General features: G+C 30.1%; 1 protein-coding gene across 18 annotated transcripts in view; it reads left to right on the top strand.

Moving 5' to 3' along the window:
- Window positions 1-25,833, top strand: part of Dap160 (dynamin associated protein 160) — a 261,924-nt gene that overhangs the window by 213,919 nt on the left and 22,172 nt on the right. For 16 of the 18 annotated variants that reach the window (XM_076516402.1, XM_076516394.1, XM_076516390.1 and 13 more), the window contains 4 exons: window positions 2,140-2,211; window positions 3,376-3,516; window positions 8,617-8,729; window positions 24,497-24,579. In XM_076516402.1, coding sequence (XP_076372517.1) covers window positions 2,140-2,211; window positions 3,376-3,516; window positions 8,617-8,729; window positions 24,497-24,579 — 409 coding nt within the window. The remainder of the gene's footprint in view (window positions 1-2,139; window positions 2,212-3,375; window positions 3,517-8,616; window positions 8,730-24,496; window positions 24,580-25,833) is intronic. The other 2 variants (XR_013031922.1, XR_013031923.1) reach the window with 1 other exon arrangement.

The following is a 25,833-nucleotide window of genomic DNA, read 5'->3' as shown; positions in this document are numbered from 1 at the left end:
TTTCTTTCTTCACACTTACACACACACTTTTTTGTGTATCTAAACAAATATAAAACTTGGATCTTAGACTATTTGTTGTTGAAAAACAACTTAAAAAGCCACAAGTACATTATTTTTATCCAAGAGTATCTTTTTCCAGAAATAATCTGTGATTTAAAGTGTAAAGCCAATGTGTTAATATGTGGGAAAAGTTAAACTTTTTGAAGTAATTATACTCAAACTATCAGAAATTGTACAATTACAAAGGCCAATAAAACTAATCACAAAGTAAAATCCAAAACTACAGATATTTTGAATTATTCATTATTTTAAATTGGATAATGCAGCTATCACTGTGAATCTTTATATATGTGTGTATATATATACGAGTTTCTTGTCAGATGTTTTACCTTATGATAAGTTGTGATTCTGATTTTTGAGAAATTTATTTTATTTTCCAACATTTGTAAAAACCTTTTTTACATGATTGGATTTAATCTGATTTCAATAAGTAAGTTTAAGATATTAGTTGATTTATCTCATCATGACTAACTTTAAGCATTTCATTTTGTTTTTTGTTTTTTCCTTTTTTTAATTTAAAGAACACTTTCTATGGTTGAATTTCATTCATTCATACATAACAAATATACTGTTAGAAAAACACCATTCTGAAGTGCATTATTTAACCACTAGTTTTTTTTTTAAATTTTATTCAAATTTGACAACGAATATGGTTTCAGAGCTGCAGTGTTGAAGCTGTGTTTTCCTGACCTTTCTTTTTTTAACCCCTTTTGTAATTTTGCCCTAAATATCCCAATGTCTTTCATGTTTCTAAAAGTATTTATCAGGCGAATTGTTTGTTATTGTATAGTTATTAATCCAAATTTATTTTCATGATATCTGTATTACAACAGTCAGTGTTCACCAAATGGCATTAGTAATGTTGTTTCTGCTACCCTCTATTAGATTTATTCTAAATTACGTAATTTAAACACGGGAGAAAAATATTCTTATTCCCTAATGTAATTACATAAATAGTACATATCACATATAAATTCAGATATGTAATATGTGTTTATTGAGTATATTTTGTGCAGGAATGTAATAATAAATCAGAAAATAACTTTTGTTTCACTAATACATAAGTATAGGTTATCAAAAATAAAATAATGACTTTTTTCTTGGTTCATTTCCAAGAAAACATCACACTAAAGTGTTGATTTTCTTCTTTCTATTTTTATATAATGATTTGAATTTTATGTCAATAAATCCTAAGTTAAAGTAAATTTCTTTATCTTGTTTGAATATTTTCATTCTTTGATTGAATGTTCTTAAGTATTTAAAAATATATTTCTCTAGATGTATTTTGTTAAACTTGAAACAGTAGTTTTTCAAGATTTGTAAAAGAGGCTTTGCTGAATTGAGATCACTGTATTATAATTGAACTGAAATGGGTATATCTTAGTAAATTAACAATATTATATCAAAAATGTTATTGAAATTAGTCAAGTGACTATTTTATACAAACATACTGTTTTGTCTTCTGACATACTTGTTTAATTACTTTAGTGTTTTTAATTTGAATTATTTTTCATAACATGAAACTTAAGGGATTTAACCTTAACACTGTAAGATGAAAGCAAGGTATTTAATAAAATCAAAAACATTCCATTAAATGATGGACAAAGGCTTAATTAGAAAAACGATTAACACTAATAAATTTTATTAATATTTTATCAAAAGAGTCATAAACATGCAGAATGAGAAAAAAAATGACATTACTATTATATTTTCGAAGTGAAACCCAAAATATGAACAAGATCCCACTTAAAGTACTACTATTTTAACAAGTGTACTAAGCTCTCCATTACTGCAGAATGCTATTAGTCATGTATTTTTCTGGATTATGTACTTTTTATCCCTGTAAGTTTTTATATAATAGTTTGTTTAGATATATTAACAGTATATATTAATTGGGATTAAAGTATTGATTAATAAGAACACTTTATTTGAACATGTAACTGTATTCTGTTACTTTTTATATATTTTATGTGTGTAATATCGTTTAATAATAAAAGTTACCTTATTATGTGTTTGCTTATTTTATGTGGAAAATTTCTATTATTTAGTTTGTTTTCTGCAATAAATTTTCCTTTTCAGCAACTAATATTTAATTCCATTACTAATGCACTTGGACCTAGAAAGCTTCTGCACTCTGGAAACTTGTTTAAGGTTAGTAAAATATTGGTTGATTGAAAATAACTGGCATTTTATTATTATTGTTTAAAAGTTTCTACAAAGATGTATTCAGTGATGAAACTTCTAATAATATTCCTGCAAGTTAAATTTTACTTTTTAAACAGTTTGTAATAATGTAGTCCAACAAATTATTCCAAAACTGTTTTTATTTATATATATATTTTTTAAACTCTAGAAACTCAACCATTCTTAAAATAACTTATTTTACACTTTTATCAGTAGGATAATCACTTTGTAGTTATAGGTCATTTATTTATTTGGAATATTTTTTTAAATGGAGGTTTTTTTCAAGCACTATTTTGAGATTTCTTTCAAACTTGCAATCATAAAATGAATTCAGTATAACTGTGTAATGAAATAACATGTCTTACATAATAGTCAAAGAATGGTATTTAACAAACATATTCTAAACATTTTAAAATAATATGGTAGTGGGTGTTTCTATATATTTTATTTTTCTTTGTCATGATTATACTATGTTACTCTGTTGTTCCTTTACATTTTACAATAATTAATATCTCAAATGTTTATTACTGAATCAAAAAAAAGAAATTTTATTTAATTTATTATGAATATCAATAATAATTAAGCAATACAATTAATGTCCTTGGAGGATCAGTGGTAAGTTTGAGGGCTTATAATACTTAAAATCAGATTTCAGTATCCTCAGTGGTCAGACCACACATAGGCAGTTGGATATTCCATAAACTGATTCAAGTAATTTATCAACAGAATTTATAATTACAACATACTGTACTATAATAAACTACTTAGGTAATGTGGATGTTTTGTGTTGTGTTTGTATATTATTGTTAACATTGTGTAAGCTGGGTTTTATGATGCCTTGTGTGAACCAATTGAATGTTGATAGAGAGATAACATTGCCCTTTTAATTTAATTTTATTATTATTTTTTATATTTAATTTGATTATTCAGGAATAATGTTTATAGAAAGGTAATTTTTCAAATGTTTTCTTCTTGAGTGTACACTAATGTGAAACAAGCTTTTTATAAGTATGCTTTAAAACCTTTTTGTTAAGTTAGTTTCCCTTATGAGTGTATTTCAAGAATTGTTTTCATAATATTAGATGTTAGTATACAATATTATAAATCTTTAGAGATTTAATTTATTTTCAGGCAAAAAGTAACAAGGAACTGATGGGGTTTCTGTTCAATGACTTTCTCCTACTCTCTCAACCTAATCGTGACCTTGGCAAAATCAGCAATGTATTCACATCAGAGAAAGCACTGAATACCCATTACAAAATGTACAAGCAGGTACAATGTTTCTCACTTCAGGATTGCATGTAACACAAGAAAAGAAAAATAGAAGTAAATGTAGGATGGCAAATATCAATGCTTCAAAAACAACATAAACAAGATAGTGGGGTGGCATTTGCATCAACCCTCTATAATAGCACAGGCACCACAGTGTAGTGGAATGTTAATGGACAAAAATAGGATAAATTGAACACAGTTATGACTGTACAGGTATTAGCCATATATATTGCTTTATGATAATTATTGTTTGTGCTATTATGTAGGAACGACCCAAGGTCATACAGAAATGGTAAAGTTGAAAATACATAATTCCAAAATGGTTTATTTAATAATATACACACTAACTATTTTTTGCATGTATATATTTGAAATTCTCTGCATGCCACTAGCCATGAGCTATCTTCCACCTAAGATGCATGTTTTAATGTGAGTTATTCCAGGGCATGATATAATAATTGTGTGATAATAGCTCTCCACCAATAGAAGGATGAAATGTCTTCCATGAGCAGTAGAACCCCATGGGCACTTGCATTCAAAATTAATTTCATTCTTTTTTCTTTCTTTTTTTTTTTGCATTGTTGTGAATGGATGTGTTTATCAAAGATTTAACTTTGTTCAGTTGAGTAATATTTATTCTGTATTTATTTCAGTGTTAACTTTCCTTCATTTCATTTTATTTGGCTTCAGATTTGACTTTCAAAATGCAATGCCTTTCAATTACTGCTTAAAACAGTTTATTACAACAGTGAATTCTGAAGTGATGGGTACTGCTTTCTCCTTGTTGGAGTTGACGTTTTTTTTTTTTTTTCATGTCACTTCCCATAAACTTAGTCATTTCAAGGTTTCTTTTGAATATAGCTGTCAACATTTCCTGAATGAGATATTGCAGGTGGAAATGTGGGTGATCCCCAACATTTTTGTGTAACATTACTTACATCACATTGCAGTTTCCTCAATTCCTGGGTTTTGTTTTTTCCCCTCAGTCACCATTTTTTAATCTTCCCACTGACTTTAAATAGGTGAGTTGCTGATAATTTTTCTTGTCAGATTCCCTAAAGAAGCAACCATCTCAAACTACACACATGCACACAGATATATATATACATGTGTTTATGTATCTGTATATATACACTTGGAGACAATGGAACCCATTGTGTGGCCAATGCTGTCTTACAAAGAATGCTACTGTCACTCTGAATTTGCATTAAATAGGAAATAATGTCCTCATGCATCTGCTCTGTGTCTGTTGTTGAAATAGGGTTTTTATGCAACACTGTTTTAGCAGTTTATATATTTCACCTTCCACATAATACTCTTTCCTCCAAAAATACAACAACAGATTTTTGTTTTCGACCTCTTACCTTACCAACTCCTACTGTCCCTATTTGAAGTAACCCATTACACATACACACATGCTTATTTTGTGACTTTATACAAATAATAAGTTATTATTTTTATTTTACACACTTTTCTGGTGTTCTAACCTATGTGAAGTTTTGTCTAGTGGAGTAGGAGAACCATTGTTACCCAGAACCAAACCCCTGAGAAGGTCAGTATGAAGAGTTCCCCTTTGGATTGGTGTAACCCTGCTAGTATAAAACTGAGTGTATGCACTTCTCAGTCAAAATTAGGGCAGGGTTTTTTAACTGTAATTGTGGTGTGAGTAATTCCCTAAATAAAGAACCAGACTATCCCTGGAGATGTTGACTAGTCAGATGGATCTTGAGTGGTTTTTTTTTTGGGGGGACACAGATCTGAGATGACTCTTCACTGCACTTGCTTTACTGGTACATGTTTTGTGTAAACATTTTCTACATACTGTATAGATTAGCTTACTGCCAAAATTACAATATACTTGTATGCTTTACTGACCACCTAAGGTATCCAGGCTTTTCTCTCTTCTCAGCTTTTCAATGCTTAAGCAACATACAGGAAGTTTTTACTACCTTTTACACTACCACATAGATGTGGAGAAGAATATTTCCTTTTGGAAATGGATGCAGTCTCCCACTGAATGACACTATCACTCAGCCTATTCCATGAGTTTTCCCCTTCTGTCACCATATTTTCAGAAAAAAAACCCATTAAGGTGGGTGATTATATAGAAAAATGAATAGCAGTTAACATTTTTCTTACATGAACATGAAATGTATTTCAGACTGATATTCACTTTTCTACAGAACCATGCACCCTTCCTTCCCTTTTCCAGTGTCTCTCTGTTGCTTCATCAAATATATATTTGGCATTTAATGTTTTTTGAAATGTTTAAAATAAGTAGTTCATATAGCAAGCTCTGACATTTTATTTATTCTATGAATGTTAATGTTATTGACCAGTTTGTTTTTTTGTTTTATTGAACATGGTTTAAAAATTATCTTCCTTCCAACAATAAAACACATATCCAATTAACTAACATCTAAGTATAGTAGCCTTGTGGAAATTTGTAGCAACAAACCTCCAGTAATCTTATATTTTGTATGTCATTTCAGGTTTTGTGTTACGTTGGTAAGATATACTATTTGATTTATAACATTTTATGATTAAAAAGTAACTTAACCCTAAATTGTTATACCTGAGATTGTTTTTGATATTACTGTTCTGTATTTAGGTGAATAAAATTGCAATTGTCATATTAAAAATTTAATTACACAACTTTATTATAAATGTATGACAATAAACTAAGAATCAGAATGTTGTTTATATTTCAAAAAGAAATATTTAAATGTATTTTCAATCTTCACTTCCCACTGTTATGTAAAACTTCTTTACTCCAAATTGCCTATTTTAGATTTCTTTCTACCCCTGTATGACCTTCTGATGTTCCATGAATTACATAATTATACTCTAGGTTTTACTTTGCATGTGGGTAAACTTATATCCTCTAAGCTTATTACTTTATTGAATTATAAACCCACATGCCATTTCCTCCTATTTCATCCTTTATTTCAAAAAATGTCAATAAAATTTTCTATTGGATTATTTATAATCAATAAGAAGAGCAAATTATTCTTGGCAAGATTCTTTATATGACTAGTTTCTTTAAGTGACAGGACAGAAAAATATTCTTAAATCTAGCTAAACATTGCACAAATTGACAGAATTTGTAGTGATTTCTCACTCTTGGTGTTTCTTAATTAATTCATATTGTGATATTTTCATATTACTCATCAGAATATACAAAAGGTATACTACCCAACCAAACCCTTAGCATCACTTCAGTGTTACGTTTATTGTTTACCTTTGCAGTGTTTGTATTGACCAGTTAAATGAATTTCTTTTAATAGTTTAGTTTAAAAACTTGTTAAATTACAGTATTTTTAGGACATTTTATTTTTGTGCATTATAACATCTTGTGTTAAAAGTTTGCATATTTAAAGTAAAAATTAATAATATTTTGGACCACAAACATCTCTACAAAATAGGTGTTGCATACAATCTACCAAAAGCAAGAAGCCCCAGTCCAGACAAAAATACTAAATATCTTCTTTTATATATATGTTTTATGTATTGTTATAAAAATAATTACAATTAAAAATTAGGAATGTTTTAGGTTAGATAATAAAACTTAAATGATGTAATAACATTTCTCTTATTACTCAATATCATAACATACATACATTGCCTTGAGTGATTGTAAATTTGATGGTGCTTGTAACTTAATTGTTTGTTTACACAAAGCTGTCTGGGTATCATTAGTTTTTCTTGGTTTACTATGAGTCTAAATGCAACTGTACAGCAATAAAACTAAATGTGCCCATGTTTTCAAAGTATTAACTTTGACCATAAGAATAAATAGTGTGTAAATATCTGTATCATATGCATTCAGTCTAGAAAGGTAAAGAATTTTAGCTTAGATTTATTTTATGTTTTTCAGATTTTCATTTTACTCTATAAGTTGCCTATTTTGCTACAGTTAATGTTAAGGTAGGTAAAATATAGAGTTTTACCTAAAAAATGTGATATTCATTTAGGGTTCAAGAGATTATATAACTGAAGTGTGAAAACTGTAAAATGAAAGAAGAAAAAAAGGCACTTTCATTCTTAGCATGAAAGTCATGCAAATAACAGACTTGTGATGCTTTCTGAAAGCTTCCCAACTTCATTAAGATATATTTACTATATTAAGAGTTGCAGTATGTATAGTTTTATAGTTAAAATCAGGCAAAATAACTGAGCTTAATTTCAAAGAGTTAATTAACTAAGGCACAGTTTAAAAATGTTTTAACAAGTCATAAATATGAATATTAGTCTCGTATGAAAATATTTAGTTGAATGTAATCATTTAAAGAGCTCATTAATTAATCAACTAGCAACTTCCTCTTATAAAGTCAGTATAACTGTGGTGACTGGAAGGCTACCCGTATTTGCAAGTCAAAATACCAGTTAAAAATACATACCTATGAACATATGAGAAGACTATACAGAATTGGTCAAAAATTAATAGGTTTTCCTTCCTCTCATATACAACTACACCTAGAAGATTACAAGCACTACATCTGTATAAATAACTTTGACATTAGGCTCATCTAACCAGAAAATTCTCATACAAACACTGTTAATATCACATTAATACCCAAACCTTAAGAATGACTATAGCTCATACCAGTTACCACCATTTCATTTTTGATGTTTGTTTTTAGTGCCTATTTGAAATATACATAATGCTACTACTGTGCTGTTTTATTTCTTTAATTTTTGTTTAGCCAGTTACTTTAAAAGTATCTGTTGAAAATAGTGTATCACAGTTATATATGAATCAGTACCATCTTTCATATATTAAAGACCACTAACAATTGGATATGTACATCTCAAAACATCTTAACTTTGAATATTGTATCAATCATACTGATTTTCCTTTTCATGCAGTAGGTATTAGTTTTTATCCAACTCTGATAGGACTGTTTATTCCTATATTGAACAGTTGTTAATTATAATTTGTTTTTTTATATAACATTAAATGTCTCTTACCATGAAGTAATCTTACTTTCAGTAAGTTGACTGTGGTAAAATATTATTGTGTATGCATAGTTGTGACAGATTATGTTGCATGTTGTTGGGTTTTTTCTAAGAAATTTATTATATTGTCATATTTTACAGCCAATTTTCTTGAATGAGATTATGATAATAGAGAATTTTCAAGATGATACAATGTTCCAAATTTGCCACACTGAAAGGACATTCTGCTTAAAAGCTGTGAACAGCAATGAAAGGTTAGAAACCAGACTTATTTTTTCATGTTTGTGAGACATGAGTCTTAATTGTGAAGATATGAATTGGAAAAGATAAGTAGTACTTTTACACTTTTGTAATACATTTATACTTTCTCATAGCTTCATTTTTTATTTGAAGTATGCAAGTAAATTCCAAAATCTCTTGCAATCAACACTGATATACTGGTTTTACTTTTAATGTTAACAGAAATTATTATTGATAAAAATCACACTAGGGCAGAGATAGTTTATTTGTTTACATTTTTCTTAATTAATCTAGACAGCAGTTTGTGACAGCATCTAAATAGATTTTCAATGCTTTTTTTTTCACATCTGTAATATACTAATTAAGAGGAGTGTATGAAAAAACATCTGCAATCTACCATGATTTTTGTCATTGGTATGACTGGTTTTGGGTTTTAAAATCTGATCATTATAAATTATTGTTGTCTTGAAAATTCCTTTGTTAGCCAAATAACTGTTTTTCTTCTGTTACCTTATTGGTTTTTTTTCTCTCATGGAAGAATTATTGTCTTTTTTTATAATTACCTTTTATTTGCTTGAAATACTCCTTGATAGAAGTTATTACCACCCAAGCTGTTATTGTTTTGGAGAGACATTTTTATCAATAATATTTTTCTCTGTATTATTATTTAGAAAACTATTTATTTTTTAGTTCTTTTCTCTGGCATTATTGTTTTATTTTGTTTTGTAAAGTTTACTTTGAACCATATTCTGCCTTGTTATAAATAATACACATTACTTGATGTATGTAGGCCTAAAACTGCCAACAACCCTTAGGAAAGTTTGTTATTTGTGTCCTCTAACACTCTCCAACCATACCCAGGTATACATAAACAAACTGACTGTCAAGAAACTGAAATTTGTGGTTCCTTAATAAGATAATTTATCCAGTCTTGAATTAAAAGTTGTGCACTGTTATATATACCATCTTGATAGATTTACCCTTACCTGTATATCCTGCTAACCTATTGCATTTTCTTAGATACTTTGCATAACATATTTTGAGGATGACTAAGAGCAGTGTTAGTGTGGATTTGTTAGTTGCTAGTTTGTCTTAATCAAATAGAGGGATAATATGATGAGAAATTATGAAGCATTATGCTTATTTTATAACACAAGATATGTTTGATCTTTATTTTATTACATATATTTTTTTATTCATTGTATACATAAAAGCAAATTGAATATATGTCCAAGTTGCTGCTAGCAATATTTCAACAAACTACACAGATGAAAATAGGTGGAAAGTTTTTTAAGGAATCAGTGATTAATTCTGTCACCATACAATTGACAAATGCACTAAACCACAAATATAATGCTTTTTAAAAGGAAATCACAAAAGCCACTGATTAAAGTATTAAACAGATTAATAAAATTAATAGAGAAAAAAAATGAAACCAATGCTTAATTGCACTTAAACATTTCAGTTATTTGGTAGCAAAATAAAATAGAATGTGTTGAATACAAATCAGGTTTATAATTCTTTTTCTGTTTTAATACAAAAATGAGTTTGTCATAATTAATCTAGACATTTAGTTACTTTATGATTTTCCTTGCTTTCTATTCAACAAAATGAGTAATTATTTTGCTGAAATCCAAAGTACAGGCCAACTGGTTTGCAGTTACAGAGGTTTCCCAGATTAGGCAATGGTGGAATGCAGATGATTTTTTTAAGCTTCTTAAAAGTTTTCTTCTTTTTTGCAGCCATGCATAAAATTGTGAAAAACTAACAAAAGGATACAGAAAAGTGGATGTAGCTTGACTTTGTATGATTTAATGCAGTATCACCAAAATTAGCTTTATGGATGGCCTTTAGATGTTTCATTTCATCCACTAAGTCTTCAGACACATCAGACTATATTTGCCAACAAACTCCCTAGTTTTTGAATGTAGATTATCCTCTGATATATCTAGATATTGCTACAAAAAGAAAAAAGTCTGATTTATATCCATGGCTGCTCTATATCTTGTAGTGAGTACAGCAGAATGATCTGAAAAGGCCTGTCACTATCTGCCCACCATGTTCCCAAAAGACTTGAAGAGAACAGCCTCTCTTCTTCTTGTTTTGTTTTAAGTTAAGCACAAAGCTACACAATGGGCTGTCTCTGCTGTGCCCACAATGGGTGTCGAAACCCAGTTTTTAGCATTGTAAGTCTGCATATATACCACTGTGCCATTGGTGACCTATCTTCTTGATAGGAATGCTTACTTATTGTGGGCTACAATTAAATATATTGTAAAGCTTTTGAGCTGTTAACTGCTTCTGCTCCAGAAATATTGAGACTTTGAAAAGAACATGGTGAGAATTTAACCAGAGGATTTAACATTTAGTAATAGAGCTTTAGCACTATATTGGACCCATTTTAATATCTTTGTGCTCTATAATATATTATTGGTATTTCATTATCAGCTAAGTAATTAGGTATTAGATTAGAAATATCAGTCATGATCTTCTTATTGCAATCAATAGATCTGAAACTTTTCTTGAATGACCAAAGAAGAACTTTAGCTGAAATACTCTCATCAGTTAAGCTACCAACATCAAAGCCACTGCGTTTTGGAGCTTTTGAAGAAAACATTTCTCAAATGTTCTCAAATGAAAAGTTTCTCAAATAGCAATTGTAATTGGCTGTGTGTAGTCACTTTGCTTTTTTATAGCAGGAGGTCATCATTGCTAGTATCGTTTGACTTTTCATCATACTCAATCAATTTGTTTCAAGTAACAACACTTGTTTCTTGGTAATTATTGATATCAGACCCTGAACAAAAAAATATTTTGGACTGACCTCCTTTTTTCAAAACAAACAAAAATTTGCTTTTCTCTGATTTTAGCATATTCTTTCTTCTGTTTGAATTTCCTCTTTTGTGCACCAAATTTAGGCCCATATTATTGAGACATTCCTCAGTTGTGAAGGAAATTTAAGCTGAAAAATAAAAACATATCTTTTAAATCATCAATATATATTCAAACAGCACACTAAATTCTATGTTAATGTATTCTAGGTTTATTGCTTGTTATTATTCTGCATAGGTAGGTGGATTTTTAAGTACATAAAAAATATTTAGTGTAACAGAAGCAGGATTGTAAAAGTTTATGGCTTTTTACTGAGGACTGACACTATATGTGCACAAGCACCTTTATAACGTAGATTTGACTGAGCACTCAAAGAGTACTTTAGTTACACACATTTCAAAATGAATATAAAATAATAAGGTAAAGTAGAGAAAAAAGACATAAAGTTATACAAACTGAAACCTATTCAGAATGAACAAATGTCAAAAATTGATAACTTAGTGTTCTTTCATACTTTTCATAGTGGTTAAAAGGTCAGTGAAATCTTAAAGGGAACATTTGATGTTATTAAGTCATATGAAACTCAGGAAATATAATTCTGTGCCTCTTTTATGACTATCATAATGACATAAAACTTTAAGTTGGTCAACTATTGTATATAGTGCATAATATAATGATTTATCCTAATATTCTATACTGATATCAAGAAAATGCAAGTTTATAACTAAAAAAGTATTATGACTTGGGTTGGACTACTTTACTTATAGCCAGAACGTACAGTGCTATAGTGACCACCACATTTAAAGGTTATTCAAATCAGAAACTCGGCTAAACCCTCATTGGGTTACACACACATTATCAAAAATGTGTTGTAAAAATCTTACAGTTTAGGGATACAACATTCTTCTTGTTCAACTTTTAATAATTACACGTGTAACTAATTGACATGTTTTTGTAAACTTGTAGAAAGTGGTATATGGTGTGAATTAAGTAATATAACATTGTAATGGCATAATGCAGTAGTCATAATATTTTCTCCTATACCTCACCTTTGTCTTCTGACTGATGTTGATTGTGGTAGTAGAAGTCTTCACTTATAATCTTTATAATACTTATATTTATTACTTATATTCTCTTTCTACTAGTTAATCAGTTACTTTGTTGATATTTTTAATATTATCTTTTCTCTGTTCCAGGCTCCATAGAGGCTTGGGCCCAAGGGGTTTTTCCCTGGTATGCCTGCCTTCTCACTGGGCCTGGATGTTGTTGTTTGTTGATGACTTATAATGACCCTTAAATTTTACATAGGTTACTAATATTTTATTGTGTCTATTGTTTTTTTCAATAATGTTAAACTAAACTATTAATATTTGATCATGATTAGTACATGGTACATATTTCCTATATTACTATATGGTAGTATTGGCAATGTTATTACACTGTTCACTGTTGTAACAGAGCATCTTTATAATAGTTTAATGTGACATAGTGGCAACAAACATTCTAATCAGTGGAATAATAATTGCTGTCCATTCCAGCCATATTGAAATTTGTGTGATATCTAAATACTTTGCTGTGCTATTTAAAGACACAACGTTATGGACTAGCAATTTAATTGACTAAGAATATATATTACCCTTATGTTATTTCACTATTGCCCCTTTTTCCACTTTTGAAAGACTGAAAAATTTAAGCATAGTTGTTATATTTCTAACTTATCATTGTGTGGCTAGTTATCACTCAATTGTCAAGTGCTCTGTTTTCAGTTCTTGACTTTAGCATATGCTGTGTGTATAAAAACATGGGTAAACGTGATTTTTTACCATGACCTATCCACTTTCTTGTATACTTTTGAAACCAGATATGGTAACTATTGCAATAGATTTTGGAAGCTTATTCAAGGTTGAAACTGCTAAGCACTCTTTTACTTGTTGCTGCAACTATAAATCTATTCTTATCCATTGAAATTATTGTTTTAAAACTCAGTGTCATCTCACCTTACCTTAGCTAGGATATCAATTAAGCCTGAAAAGTATTTGTTGTTGCTATAATGAAAATTCTACTCTTTGAACAGAAAATTCATTGCAATAACACTTCAAACTATACAAGTAATTACATATATGATATATTGGAATTAATGTCTGTACTGATAGTAAAGTTTATTCTTGTATTATTTCCTCTATAAATTTATTGAATGTTTCATCATGAATTGATGCTTCTCTAAGAGCACACAATGTACTTTGATCATAACCTCACATTAAGATTCTTCCTTATAAAATGTTATTTGGGACTAATCTTACAGAAGTTACTTCTGTAGGCTACATCTGTTCTAAAGTTGAAGTTATAATTGACATGTAGACATTTCAGCATATTTAATTATGATTTACCCCTTTATAATAAAATCATAAATGACTGATCATCAGTATAAAATGAATGTCTAGTAGAAATGAGATCACTGCCCTGTTTTGTAGAGGTCCCAGTACATGCAAGCAATTTAAATTCACCAATACTGAATCTTGTATTAGTATGAGCTTGCAGAGTGCAAATGTTTTTTTGGTGTTTTTTTATCTGTAAATTCTTGACAGAAGCTGATGTTTTTTTTAATCACTTGAAGAAATAGTTCAAGAATTTTGTATTTTATATCACTGGAACTTCATATGGCTTTCAGAAACATAAATAAGTAATTGAAATTATAGATGAGTAATGTATTTGATGAATAGTGTCCCTTAACAATAAAAACTGATTTTGATTTCCATTATTGCAACAATGTTTGAAACTTTTTATCTAAAGGCAACTTAAATTCCAGTATTCTAGCAATTTCAGTATTGTTACTAAGGTAAAAATTTATAAAAATTATATCTGTCTATTGTAATAGTTTATATGATAAAGTACCAAGTTGAGCAATAAGTACAAGAGGTATGTTTTCATTAAGATTGAGGCATTGTTAGATCTCCAAGCAACCAAACATAAGCCTAAAACTAGCAAAAAATATAATTGAATTTACTCTTACTGCAATGATACAATAAAATCAACATGAGCTAGCATAAATGTATATGTAAATTTAATGAAGAAGGGTAAAGAAAATCATATAAGAGTGTTACTCATCTGTAAAAAAAAAATAAGTTTTCTCATTTACATTTCACGAAACCATTACAGTTCACTTAATTGCTAATTTGTAACAGGTGCCCATAGAAGCCAATTGTTGGAAGTCGACTTTAATTCCAGTTATAATAGTTTTTTATTAAATCTATGTATTTAGTCACAAGTTAAGTACACAACTCACGAGCTCAAACAAGTTTACAGTACAGTTAGAGAAATAATTGACTCTGATACCAAGACTCCAATATCCACTTCAGCCTTTAATACAATTAATTTAAATATTTATTTACATTAACATTAGCAGAAATATCTTTATAAGTTTTTACATTAAGAGAATTAAACAAATTTCATTAATTATGTTCTCTACAATACTAGTTATTAAAATGTTAACATTGACAGAAATATCTTTATAAGTTTTTACATTAAGAGAATTAAACAAATTTCATTAATTACGTTCTCTACAATACTAGTTATTAAAATGTTAACATTGACAGAAATATCTTTATAAGTTTTTACATTAAGAGAATTAAACAAATTTCATTAATTACGTTCTCTACAATACTAGTTATTAAAATGTTAACATTGACAGAAATATCTTTATAAGTTTTTACATTAAGAGAATTAAACAAATTTCATTAATTACGTTCTCTACAATACTAGTTATTAAAATGTTAACACTGACAGAAATATCTTTATAAGTTTTTACATTAAGAGAATTAAACGAGTTTCGTGAATTAGATTCTCTTCAATATTATTTATTAAAATGTTAATCTACATTACATTTTTCAACTTGAGAGTTTTGCAGTAACTACTTGCATGAAGCTTAAGCAAGATAAGATTTGTGGTCCTTGCATAAAAAGGCATTGGCATACTAGTTCCAGTCGTCAACGTAGTCAGCAGCAGGCTGATGATATTTCTTTAAGAGACTTCTTTAGTGCCAGAAAGAAATCACTTTCTATGTCAGGAAGAGAACTCACTTTCTAGCCCAAGAAAAGGGGTTCTTATACCAAATCTTTTAGTATCCTTATGATTTTCTAAATAGTGTATATGTCTGCCTGCAGTTAGGTCTGTCACTTAATTGGATGATTTTTGCATACTCATCATAATTCTTGCAACCAAAAACCAAAAGATTTCAATAACTGATCACAACAGAAGACAGTAAATCAGCTGCCTGTTTACATGTAGTATTATGAACATCAATATATCAAAGTTCCAACTTATCCCCTTTTTTGGAATTTGTGTCCAAGTTAATATAAACGTTTCTCATAACTTTCTCTCTAGTAAAGTATGACCATTCGCATGGCCCTTTTTTCTGCTTTGATAGTGTTGGGCTAAAGATAATGTAAACCTCTGTTTCTTAACATTGATGAAATGCATCTTTTGTTTATATATGACATACTTGTTCTTTAATGGTCAAACATCTTCAATATATTATTCAATTCTGCACAACATTTCATCGTTTTGGGAATATACATGACTTTGTGATATATATTTCTCACTCCTGTAAGCAGTGAAAATATAATAAAGAATGCCTCAAAATACCACAATGCTTCACTCCTCCCTCCTGTAGAGAAATTTTTATTGACGATTAAATTTCACCACAAGACCTCCATGTTCCTACCTTGTTATATGGGACAGTGTTTACAATTATCATATCTCCTAAGTTCTTAATATGATTATTTGTTATTATCTTTACTCATTAAGTACCAAAGTTCATATCACCATTATCATATCTCTCTACTAACAATACAAATACTGATTACACAGATTAATATTTAGAATACACTTAGTAACATGACTTTTTCAGTTACATAATCAAATTATCAAACAATATAGTATTCATCACAAGTTATCAATAACATACTCAAATATCATTATAATTACATATCATTACAGTATATTCAGTTATTCAACAGTTTTCAAAAATAAGCCATTAACTCATAATACTTGTTACTAATATTATAAACATGAATTAATTAAGTCTGACTTCTATCATAAAAACTTAATAAATCAACATAAATATAAGATAAATGCAGCAAATTTCAGGCCATCATCAACAATCAATGTTTTCTTTCACTACCATCTTCAGTTGTTGTCTTCCTGTATCTTTGTTCTCCTGGGAACCATCCTTTGAAATTCACCACAAAAAAACTCAAACACTGAGCTGTTGATAATGCATTCATTAAGTACACATGTTTAGAATGTTTTGGATGCCAGTATGCTGGACAATTTCAAGTCTATACACAGGAGTCTTGTTAATCTGGTAATGACTCTAGATTTTATTAATCCTTTGGAATAAGTTTAATGTAGTTACGGCTAAGGCCCTGATAGAAATCAGTCATGTTCAGAAAAACATATTCACTTTCTTCCAAGACAAGGTTGTGGAGGTTGGTATTATATGTCATCCTAGCTCAACAAACCCCTAGAAAACAGGGGGTTGAAACTATAGTTATCAGGCCATTCAGTAAAACAGTCCTTTCACAACACACTCCAACCTCTAAGAACCCTTCCACTTTGACTACGGCTGTCTGTTTTTTGCTTTTGATGTAATATCCACACATAACATAGGCCAGGGCATCAACATTAACAGCACTTCATGACATGAATCTGAGTAGTGTCATGTTTTTTCATTATTGTTCCAACATGCTTATGATTTGTTGAGTCACTCTGGTTGTTCTGAGTTGTTACTGATTCATTTTTCTTGCTTCAATTTGATACTACTTCAGTTAGTGTATGTCACTTTACATCACCAATAACATGTTTCTGATTAAGTTGTCTTTGAACATCTTTCCCTTCATTCTTGTATTGTTAATTCTCAGTTCTCTCTCTGTGATCAGTTAACCTACACCTATTAATTCTACCTATAATGTTTACATTTTATTATCCACTAACCTCATCAATTTGTTATACTAACCTAATTTTATCACCAGTCTGTACCATTGGTCTGTGTCCTAATTAGGCATGTTGCAGTTATTTAGTTCAACCACTTCAGTGGTCTCTGAATAGGACAACCTTTTGCTGTTGCCTGGTTCTGTTGTTTTCTTATTTTTGAATTTACACAGCCCATTTAATTTCATCAATTTTATCAAAGTCAATTTATTATGTACATTATACAACACTATACTTACTAGTGCTGCTATTAAACATAATATTATACCCACTGGATATGATAATTTCCATTTATCTAACCTGAAGCTCTTAAGTAATCTACGTGCTGTTGAAATTCGCTCAGCATGGCCAGGTGGTTAAGGCGCTTGACTCATAATCTGAGGGTCGCAGGGTCATATCCTCATCACACCAAATATGCTTGCCCTTTTAACTGTGGAGGCATTATAATGTTACGGTCAATCCCGCTATTCGTTGGTAAAAGAGTAACCCAAAAGTTGGTGGTGGGTGGTGATGACTAGCTGCCTTCTCTCTAGTTTTACACTGCTAAATTAGGGACAGCTAGCACAGATAGCTCTTGGGTAGTTTTGTGCAAAATTCAAAACAAACCAAACCAAACTGTTGAAATTCCTCAATACTTAACCCTGACCTCTTAGGGGTTAAGTTTCCTCTGATATTTTTGTAAGTTCTCTGATGTTTGAATCTATATTTCTACTTTGATTTAACTATGATTCTTTCTTCATCAGTAATTCTTGCAAATTGGGTATTCCTGTTTTTAACTGAGCTTTACTTCTAAAACTTGAGAGTAATATTATTCCCTAGCCATTTACAGGAACAATTTTTATCTAGTCTCAAGTATCCACTGTGTCTTAGCTTAACCACTCTAGACTGATGGTCAACTTGGTACACATCTGAGTTAGGGCATACTACTAATAAAGTAATTTCATCTCACACATTAAATAACCAGGTTCCTGGGGTCCTTGTTTTATAGAAATGAAATGGTTCAGGGATAGTTATTTTCTTTTTACATGACACAGCTATTCTATTTTTAATCCCTGCAAACATTATGTAGTTAAAATTACAATAGATGCTGAATAATTCCCAGATTTGGGTCACATATTTAAATGGGTCCATCTGTGCATTCCTCCATCACTTTTAAATAAGTGTACTAATTACTTCAAACAGCAAATATATAGGTTTTCATTCTCCACAGTTAAAGCCAAAGAGTGATTCAATGCTAATGATAGGGATACAATACAGTTTAAATATTTTATCTGTTACTTTCAAGGGTATCTCTATAAACATCCTTAAGGTATCCCTTACTGTAGTTGTCTTTACATCAGCCCTCATATGATACATGTATATCTGACTACTGAATATGGGTATCGCAAACTGTAAATGTAGGGGTATCTGCTTTCAGTTTCATCTCTTACAATTTCTAATTTGCTCAGAGGCTGAAAGCATGAACTTGTCTTTCTTTCTATAGCTACTCCCTGCAGTCAAAAATAGTTGTTGTAAATTATTCTGAATCCTAGCATTGAAAACTAATCTCCCAAATCCTGCTTTATGAAGATCAGTTTGTTCTACTCTAGTATGTAATAATGTGTTAGTAACATTTACTTGTGCTCTAGATACTTCTAATATATCTTGGTTATGAAACTCAATTGTATGATTTAAAAATATTTGTAATAGTTACTTGTTCACCTATTAGGTGAATAGAGATATTTGTTTCTGATGATCTACTATCTTATTTAGCTCATGTAAATTGTATAAAATCTTCTGCCTGAAAATATGAAACCATATTTTTGTTAGTTTAAGTCTGATTTTGATATGTTATCTTTAATATCTTTTATTTCTTGTAACAAATCACCTATCTCATAATGATGTCATCTATTTAGTGTCTTATAATATTCAATCAATCCTTCTTATAAGATTATTTCTAGTTTAAAGATAGCTGTTCCCTGATATGTCATATGATATACTGTCATATTTTATGTATTTTTCATATCAAAGCTAACAGCTAGCATAAGTATCAACATTGAATAAATTATCAGTTGCAACTAGTTCTTCACATAAATAGACTAATAACTGAACATAGTACTGAAACAGTATGTCTCCAACAATTATCAACTTATCTCTAGATAATATTAAATTTTCTTCCTCAACAAATAACATAACCATCTTATTCTCTACCAGGACAATACATAAATTTTGTCCAGCTATAACTCCTCTCATCAGTAACTCAAGGATCCAGATAAACCTACAGATATGTTTGGTAATAACATGTATAATTAAAATGCTGATAAAACATATATAACATACATAATTATATACATGTACAACTTATCATACATAACTTAAATACAACATTGTAAAGAGTCTGTCATATTATTACATGCTTCTAGTGCACTGCCTCTTACGTTATTAGGATAAATATTAAATAACGTCACAGGCTTGTTTGCTTTATGACTCCAAATGGTCCTTTTCTTAGTTTTTTCCAGGGATTTTCTTTTTTTTCAACAAATGAGGTGTATAACAATACTTTGTCTCCTAACCTTATTCACTGTTACCTTCCTATCTGCTTGTTTCTCCCTCTATTCAGTGGTCTTAGTCAAGTGTTCATGAGCTAACTCAAATACTAATTATATCCACTGTAGCAACTCTACTTTATATTTGTCATCCACTTCATAATTTACTTTACTAGGAATTAGTATAATCTGCATAGGTGGTATGACACATATGATGTAATACAAAGAATGGACTTTTCTGGGTGGATTCATTTTTAACACTTTGAAGTGCTAACAGAAGTAACGGAATCTACTCATTCCCAATTTTCTAATCTTTTTCACAATATTGAGAGATCATATTTAAAAAGTTCTAGTGAATGTTTCTGCTACATCATTAGTAGCTGAGTAGTAAGTAATGGTCTAAGTTTTCTTAACATCTAGTAACTCACAAACTTTATCAATTTAGAAATGAAGTTACTGCCTCTACAGTAAATACTGTCATATACCATGTCTAGCTACTAGGTTATTCATGAATGCTTTGGCAAACAATTCTGCTTTCTAATTGGGTAAACATATTGCCTGAAGAAATATAATTAGATAGACTGCAACCATTAATACACATTTGTTTCATGGATATGATGTAAGCAATGGACCTAATATATCCATAGCTACTAAATGAAAAAGCATAGTTAAACTTTTTCTGTAAAGGAGCATTTCTAAAGTGTGGGCTTGCTTTTTGTTTCTGGTATTTTATGCCTGAATCACAGGAACCCTTACTGTAATATCTGTAATATCATTACTCATGTTTACCTAAAAGAATCTTTTACTAATTCTACTAGACATTTTTCCAAAAGGTGAAAGGTGTGTCATGATAAGTTTTCATGACATTAGATATAACTATATGCAACATTCTGTCTATCTGAGTCTGGTGTGTACTCTATATCTTTTCCCTGTAATACTGTGTTTCATACGTTATTTACTCCTCTTTTGTTCATTAACCACATGATTTATATTTCAAATTATTTCTAAATCATCCTTATTTTCCTTTACTACTGTTTGTTAAATGTCTGTTTTCCTCAGTTTCTTCTTTTCCTACTCTAATTTTGCTTAGAGAATCAACATTAGAGTGCTTTCTTCGTAATCTGTTTATTGTTTCAAAATCATAATACTGTAACAATAATGACCATCTTGCTAACCTAGAGGAGGGATCTTTTAATGCAATTAACCATGTCAGTGGTGCATGGTCTGTAATGATAGTAATAGTATCAGAGAGTTTTAATTCTGTGCACTACAGCTAAGCATTCCTGCTCTTTAACTGAACGTTTTATTTCAGCTTTTCGTAACTGTCTACTCTGGCAAGCTATAGGATGTTCTTTTCCATTTATGTTGCACATACAGTGGAATCCCTCTAAGCGGCCACCCCTCAGATTCGGTCACCCCTTGAAAGTGGTCATTCAATCACAGTCCCTGTTTTTGTTTACATAATCCCTAATTATCTACAGTGGAACCCCTCTAATCAGGCCAGTTTGTCTCAGTCCCAAAGGTGGCTGGTTTAGAGGGGTTCCACTGTATATAGCAAATCCTGAAGCATCTGTGCTTAGGATAAACCATTTACTGAAATCTGGGTAGCCTTTAATAAAGCATTTCTCATGTTCCTCTTGCCTTTTATCTGTCCACTGAAATTTTATTTATTTCTTAGTTAGCTCAATTGATGATTTAGCCAGCACTGCAAAATGTGGTGCATATATATATATCTTCTCTAAAATTCCACAAAGTGTACAAATATCTGTCATTGTCTTAGCACTGGATAGTTTTTGTAACCTCTAACTGTTTTTGGGGTGAGGCTTTACACCATCCACAGTTATCAAGTGGCCTAAGTATTCTACTTCTGTTTTAATATTTGCTTGGCTTGAGTTTCAAGTTTGTTTTTTGTATCCTATCAAATACATGTCTTAACATTTCTGAGTGTTCTTAAAAAACTGCAGTAAACACTATGACATCATTTAAATATTAAAAGCACCCTGAATCTTGAAATCTAGATAATACAATATCCATTAATCTGTGAATTGTTGAATAGACGTTTAATAAACCAAATGGTTTTCTATTAACCTAATATTTACCTGAAGGTAACACAAAAACAGTTCAGTCTTTATCGTCTTGTACTTGTACCTGCCAATACCCATTATGTAAATCCATAGATGAAAAAGTACTCACTCTTACTTGACATGTCTAATGTTTATTGGATATCAGGTAATGGATAAAGATATTTGAGTGTTACACTATATATCTTCCTAAAATCCACATATAATTTTAATTTTCCATCCTTTTTAGGAACCAATAAAACTGGGGATGTGTACAGACTATTATCGTTCTCTTTAACTCCTTGTTCAAGCTTCTCTTTTTACATGTACCTTTAATTCTACTCTGCCCTTCTTTGTACTCTGTAGAATCTCTGTGCTATAGGCTTGCTGTTATTTAACACTCTCTTATGAGTAATCTCACTTGTACAGCCATTACACTAATTTTTTCATTCAAATATATTTTTAAACTCTTCTGGTAACATTATCAGACTTTATGTTTCTTCTACGTTTGCAAAGATAGAATTTTAATCTAGCTTACTTTGTTGCAAGATTTCCTACATTATGCTGTCTTATTGTAGCTACTGTTTCTTTACTACTAACTTTATCTACTGCAATGTACATAAGTATTATAACATTTTCTTTATTTATGTTTAACACTTTTATAGGCACTGTCTTTCTCTCCATCTCAGATACTGTTAATACAAGCAGCTATATAAACTTCTGCTTTTTCTATTTCAGTAGGTTCAAATAACACTTCTTTGTTACATTTAAGTCATTTTAGTTTCAACAATAAATTGACTTCTTGTAGGAACTCCAGTTATTTTAACTAGTCTTACAGGTTCTCTTTCTCTCACACACTCCTCTTATAACTAACATAAGCTCTTAGTGATGTCGAGAAAACCCACTTGTAGAGAAATATATATGCAAAAATGGCTCGTTTGGGTTGAGAAAATATTTTACGTAGAAGAGCGAACAACGTTTCGACCTTCTTCGGTCATCGTCAGGTGAAGAAGTTCGAAACGTTGTTCGCTCTTCTACGTAAAATATTTTCTTAACCCAAACGAGCCGTTTTTGTATATATATAACATAAGCTCTGTTGCTTATGTTAGTTGTAAGTGTAGAGTCATCTGAGGGATCTAATTTATTTATTTCTTTCTCTTAAAAGTATATTTTCTGTATTATTTAGCTCCATTTCAGCATCATTCACTTTTTTTTTCTTGCTGCTATTACAACCCATGCTTCTGCTAGGCTTAGGGCTTTTCTGTTTATTCTTACTCATTGTACTTCTCTTTGAACACTTGATATTCTTACTGTACTGACTTTGTCATGGATCACTACACTCAGTGTTTTGTCAGTTTTGTTACTGTATAATACATTCATTGCTGAGTGTTGGAACTTACATATCTGTTTTTCTTATAGTACCTCTTCAATAGCTACTTAATGAAGTCCACTAAGGTTTCTTCAAGTGTATTTCCTCATTTACATAGCTGCTGGCTACATTACTTAGCAAGCCCCACCCATAATCAGATTATAAAGTATCCTGTATCATTAGTTCATTTGTGTGTCTTTAAACTTTCCATAATCTGTTTCCTAACTCTGGTAGCTTATCCCCAGGTACTCTCATTGACTTACCTTGTTCCTGATTCAAACTATATATCTGTGTTAAAATTGAATTTGATTTCACTCACTTTCCTTATTGTTCTACTATCCTTAATATTATATCCTGAAAATCTGCAGTTCAATATAAGCACTAACATAATTTTTAGCTTCTCCCGCTGTTCTCAGTCTGACAATATCTACTATTTGAACATCAAACCAGTATGAAGTAATAGTAACTTTATTTAAAACATCTGTAAAACTCTCAATTTCCCAGTTGAGCCTACCATGATATGGTGGTACAGTACCTATTGAGTATGTAGCACCTCATGGACCGACTTATGTGAGTTTACCTGATGCAGCCCCTCTATTAATTATAGAGCATGCACTCTCATCTGTAGTAGTATCTATACCAGCTGTAGCTATATCTACTTACTTTTACCTGTGTACAAATATAATTGTGAATTTTATTTTGTAATTTCATTTTGTTCTTATGTGTTATTTGTATTGTAACAGAGTGATCAGAAGTGGGTACTAATCCTTTGTTTTTAAAAAGTTGTTTTAATCAGTTAATGTGTGCAGATGTGCTCCTACTGAGCTAATCTATTAATCTTATAGACAGTAACTTCTTATTCATACTTGACAAATGTGCATTGTTTGTTTGTTTTTTTGTCTAGTACAGATATTAGTGGTGTTTGCTTGTTTGTTTTTCATGTAGTATCTATATGATGAGATTTGTGAAGTGGAAATGTGATAAACTGCATTTTGTTTGTTATTCAGAACACTGTGGGTGAAGAAAATTGATGAAGCATCAAAAAATTATATTATGACTGAAAAAAGGAATTTTACTCGACAACATTCCAGTAAGTAACTTTCAGTCATTCATGGTTATTACCTTGGAATAAGTACAAAAATGTCAAACACTATATGGCATACAAAGCTTTTAATAGATGCTTCTATAAAAAAAATCTAAGTTTAATTCTCTGGTTACTTTAAAGTACTATTCATTCACTTGATGTGTTACTTTATGAATAGTAATTTAAATAATTAAGGTTAATGAGTTGGGAGCATTTTATCAGGAATAACTTTTATAAATTTGAGTATTTTATTCATTACATTACAAGTTTACTAAAAGCACATATGTTTTTCCATTTTATAAACTCGTACTGTAAACATGGTTTGATTGTGTTAATATAAAGGGGTGGACAAAAAAGTGTCCCCCTGAAAATGTTATTAATTTGTTTTATGTTTTATTGGGTAATAGAAAAATATGTAAAACTATATACTTTTTAAAATCACTCAATGAGATCTGTTCAAATAAAATCTTACATCCTAATTTTAACACTGGCTTTTGTAAATGCCTGAACTTTTCATGATTTTAGTTTCATTTTCTCATAAAACGTGTTGTGAGCCTGCTGTAATTTCTTAGATCTTCTTGTCACACTTAGCACACAAAATTATCAAACAAATTTTTCTTTTTGAATGTTTTATAAAAACATGTAGCTTTTTACATATTTTTCTGTTAGCTGAAAATAGATATGATGAATTAGCAACATTTTCAAGGAGACCACTTTTTTGTCCACATCATGTATAATAGACTAAATAGATTCATATTTATAATAAAAATGTTCCATAAACAGCAGGTGATTTTTTCTGCATTTCTCGTGATTTTTCCATTTTGAAATCTAAATCAGAGGTGTTTAAAAATAGCATTTCAGGTTGTTAGATATACACAACTTAAGTTTAAAACAAGAGTATTATTTAGTTTCTATTGTATAAGGGTTAAAGTAAGTTATTTTTAGAAGCAATAGTTGTAACAAGTTTGCTTATGTAGCTGTTTACAATTCAGTTGTTGTGGATTCACATCATATCACTCAAACCTTTGTTATGTATCTTCTTGCTTTAAGTGAGTATTCTTACATCATAGCATTTTGAAGTCTGTAGAAAGTTCTGGACTTCAGTTGGATGATATGTTTGTGTGTGTGTGTGTGTATATATTTTAGAGAAAATTCATACTGATAGAGTTAAGTAAACAAAATCAAAAGAAAAGACTGTGTTAAAAACAGCAAATCCAAGCCTCTGACTAATTATTTTAGTTTTTTATAAGCAAATGCAAG

Source organism: Tachypleus tridentatus, chromosome 7, assembly GCF_004210375.1.
Source record: "Tachypleus tridentatus isolate NWPU-2018 chromosome 7, ASM421037v1, whole genome shotgun sequence".
Classification (NCBI taxonomy): domain Eukaryota; kingdom Metazoa; phylum Arthropoda; class Merostomata; order Xiphosura; family Limulidae; genus Tachypleus; species Tachypleus tridentatus.
Note: the sequence above shows the minus strand (reverse complement) of the source record. Positions and strands in the feature narration are given on the sequence as shown.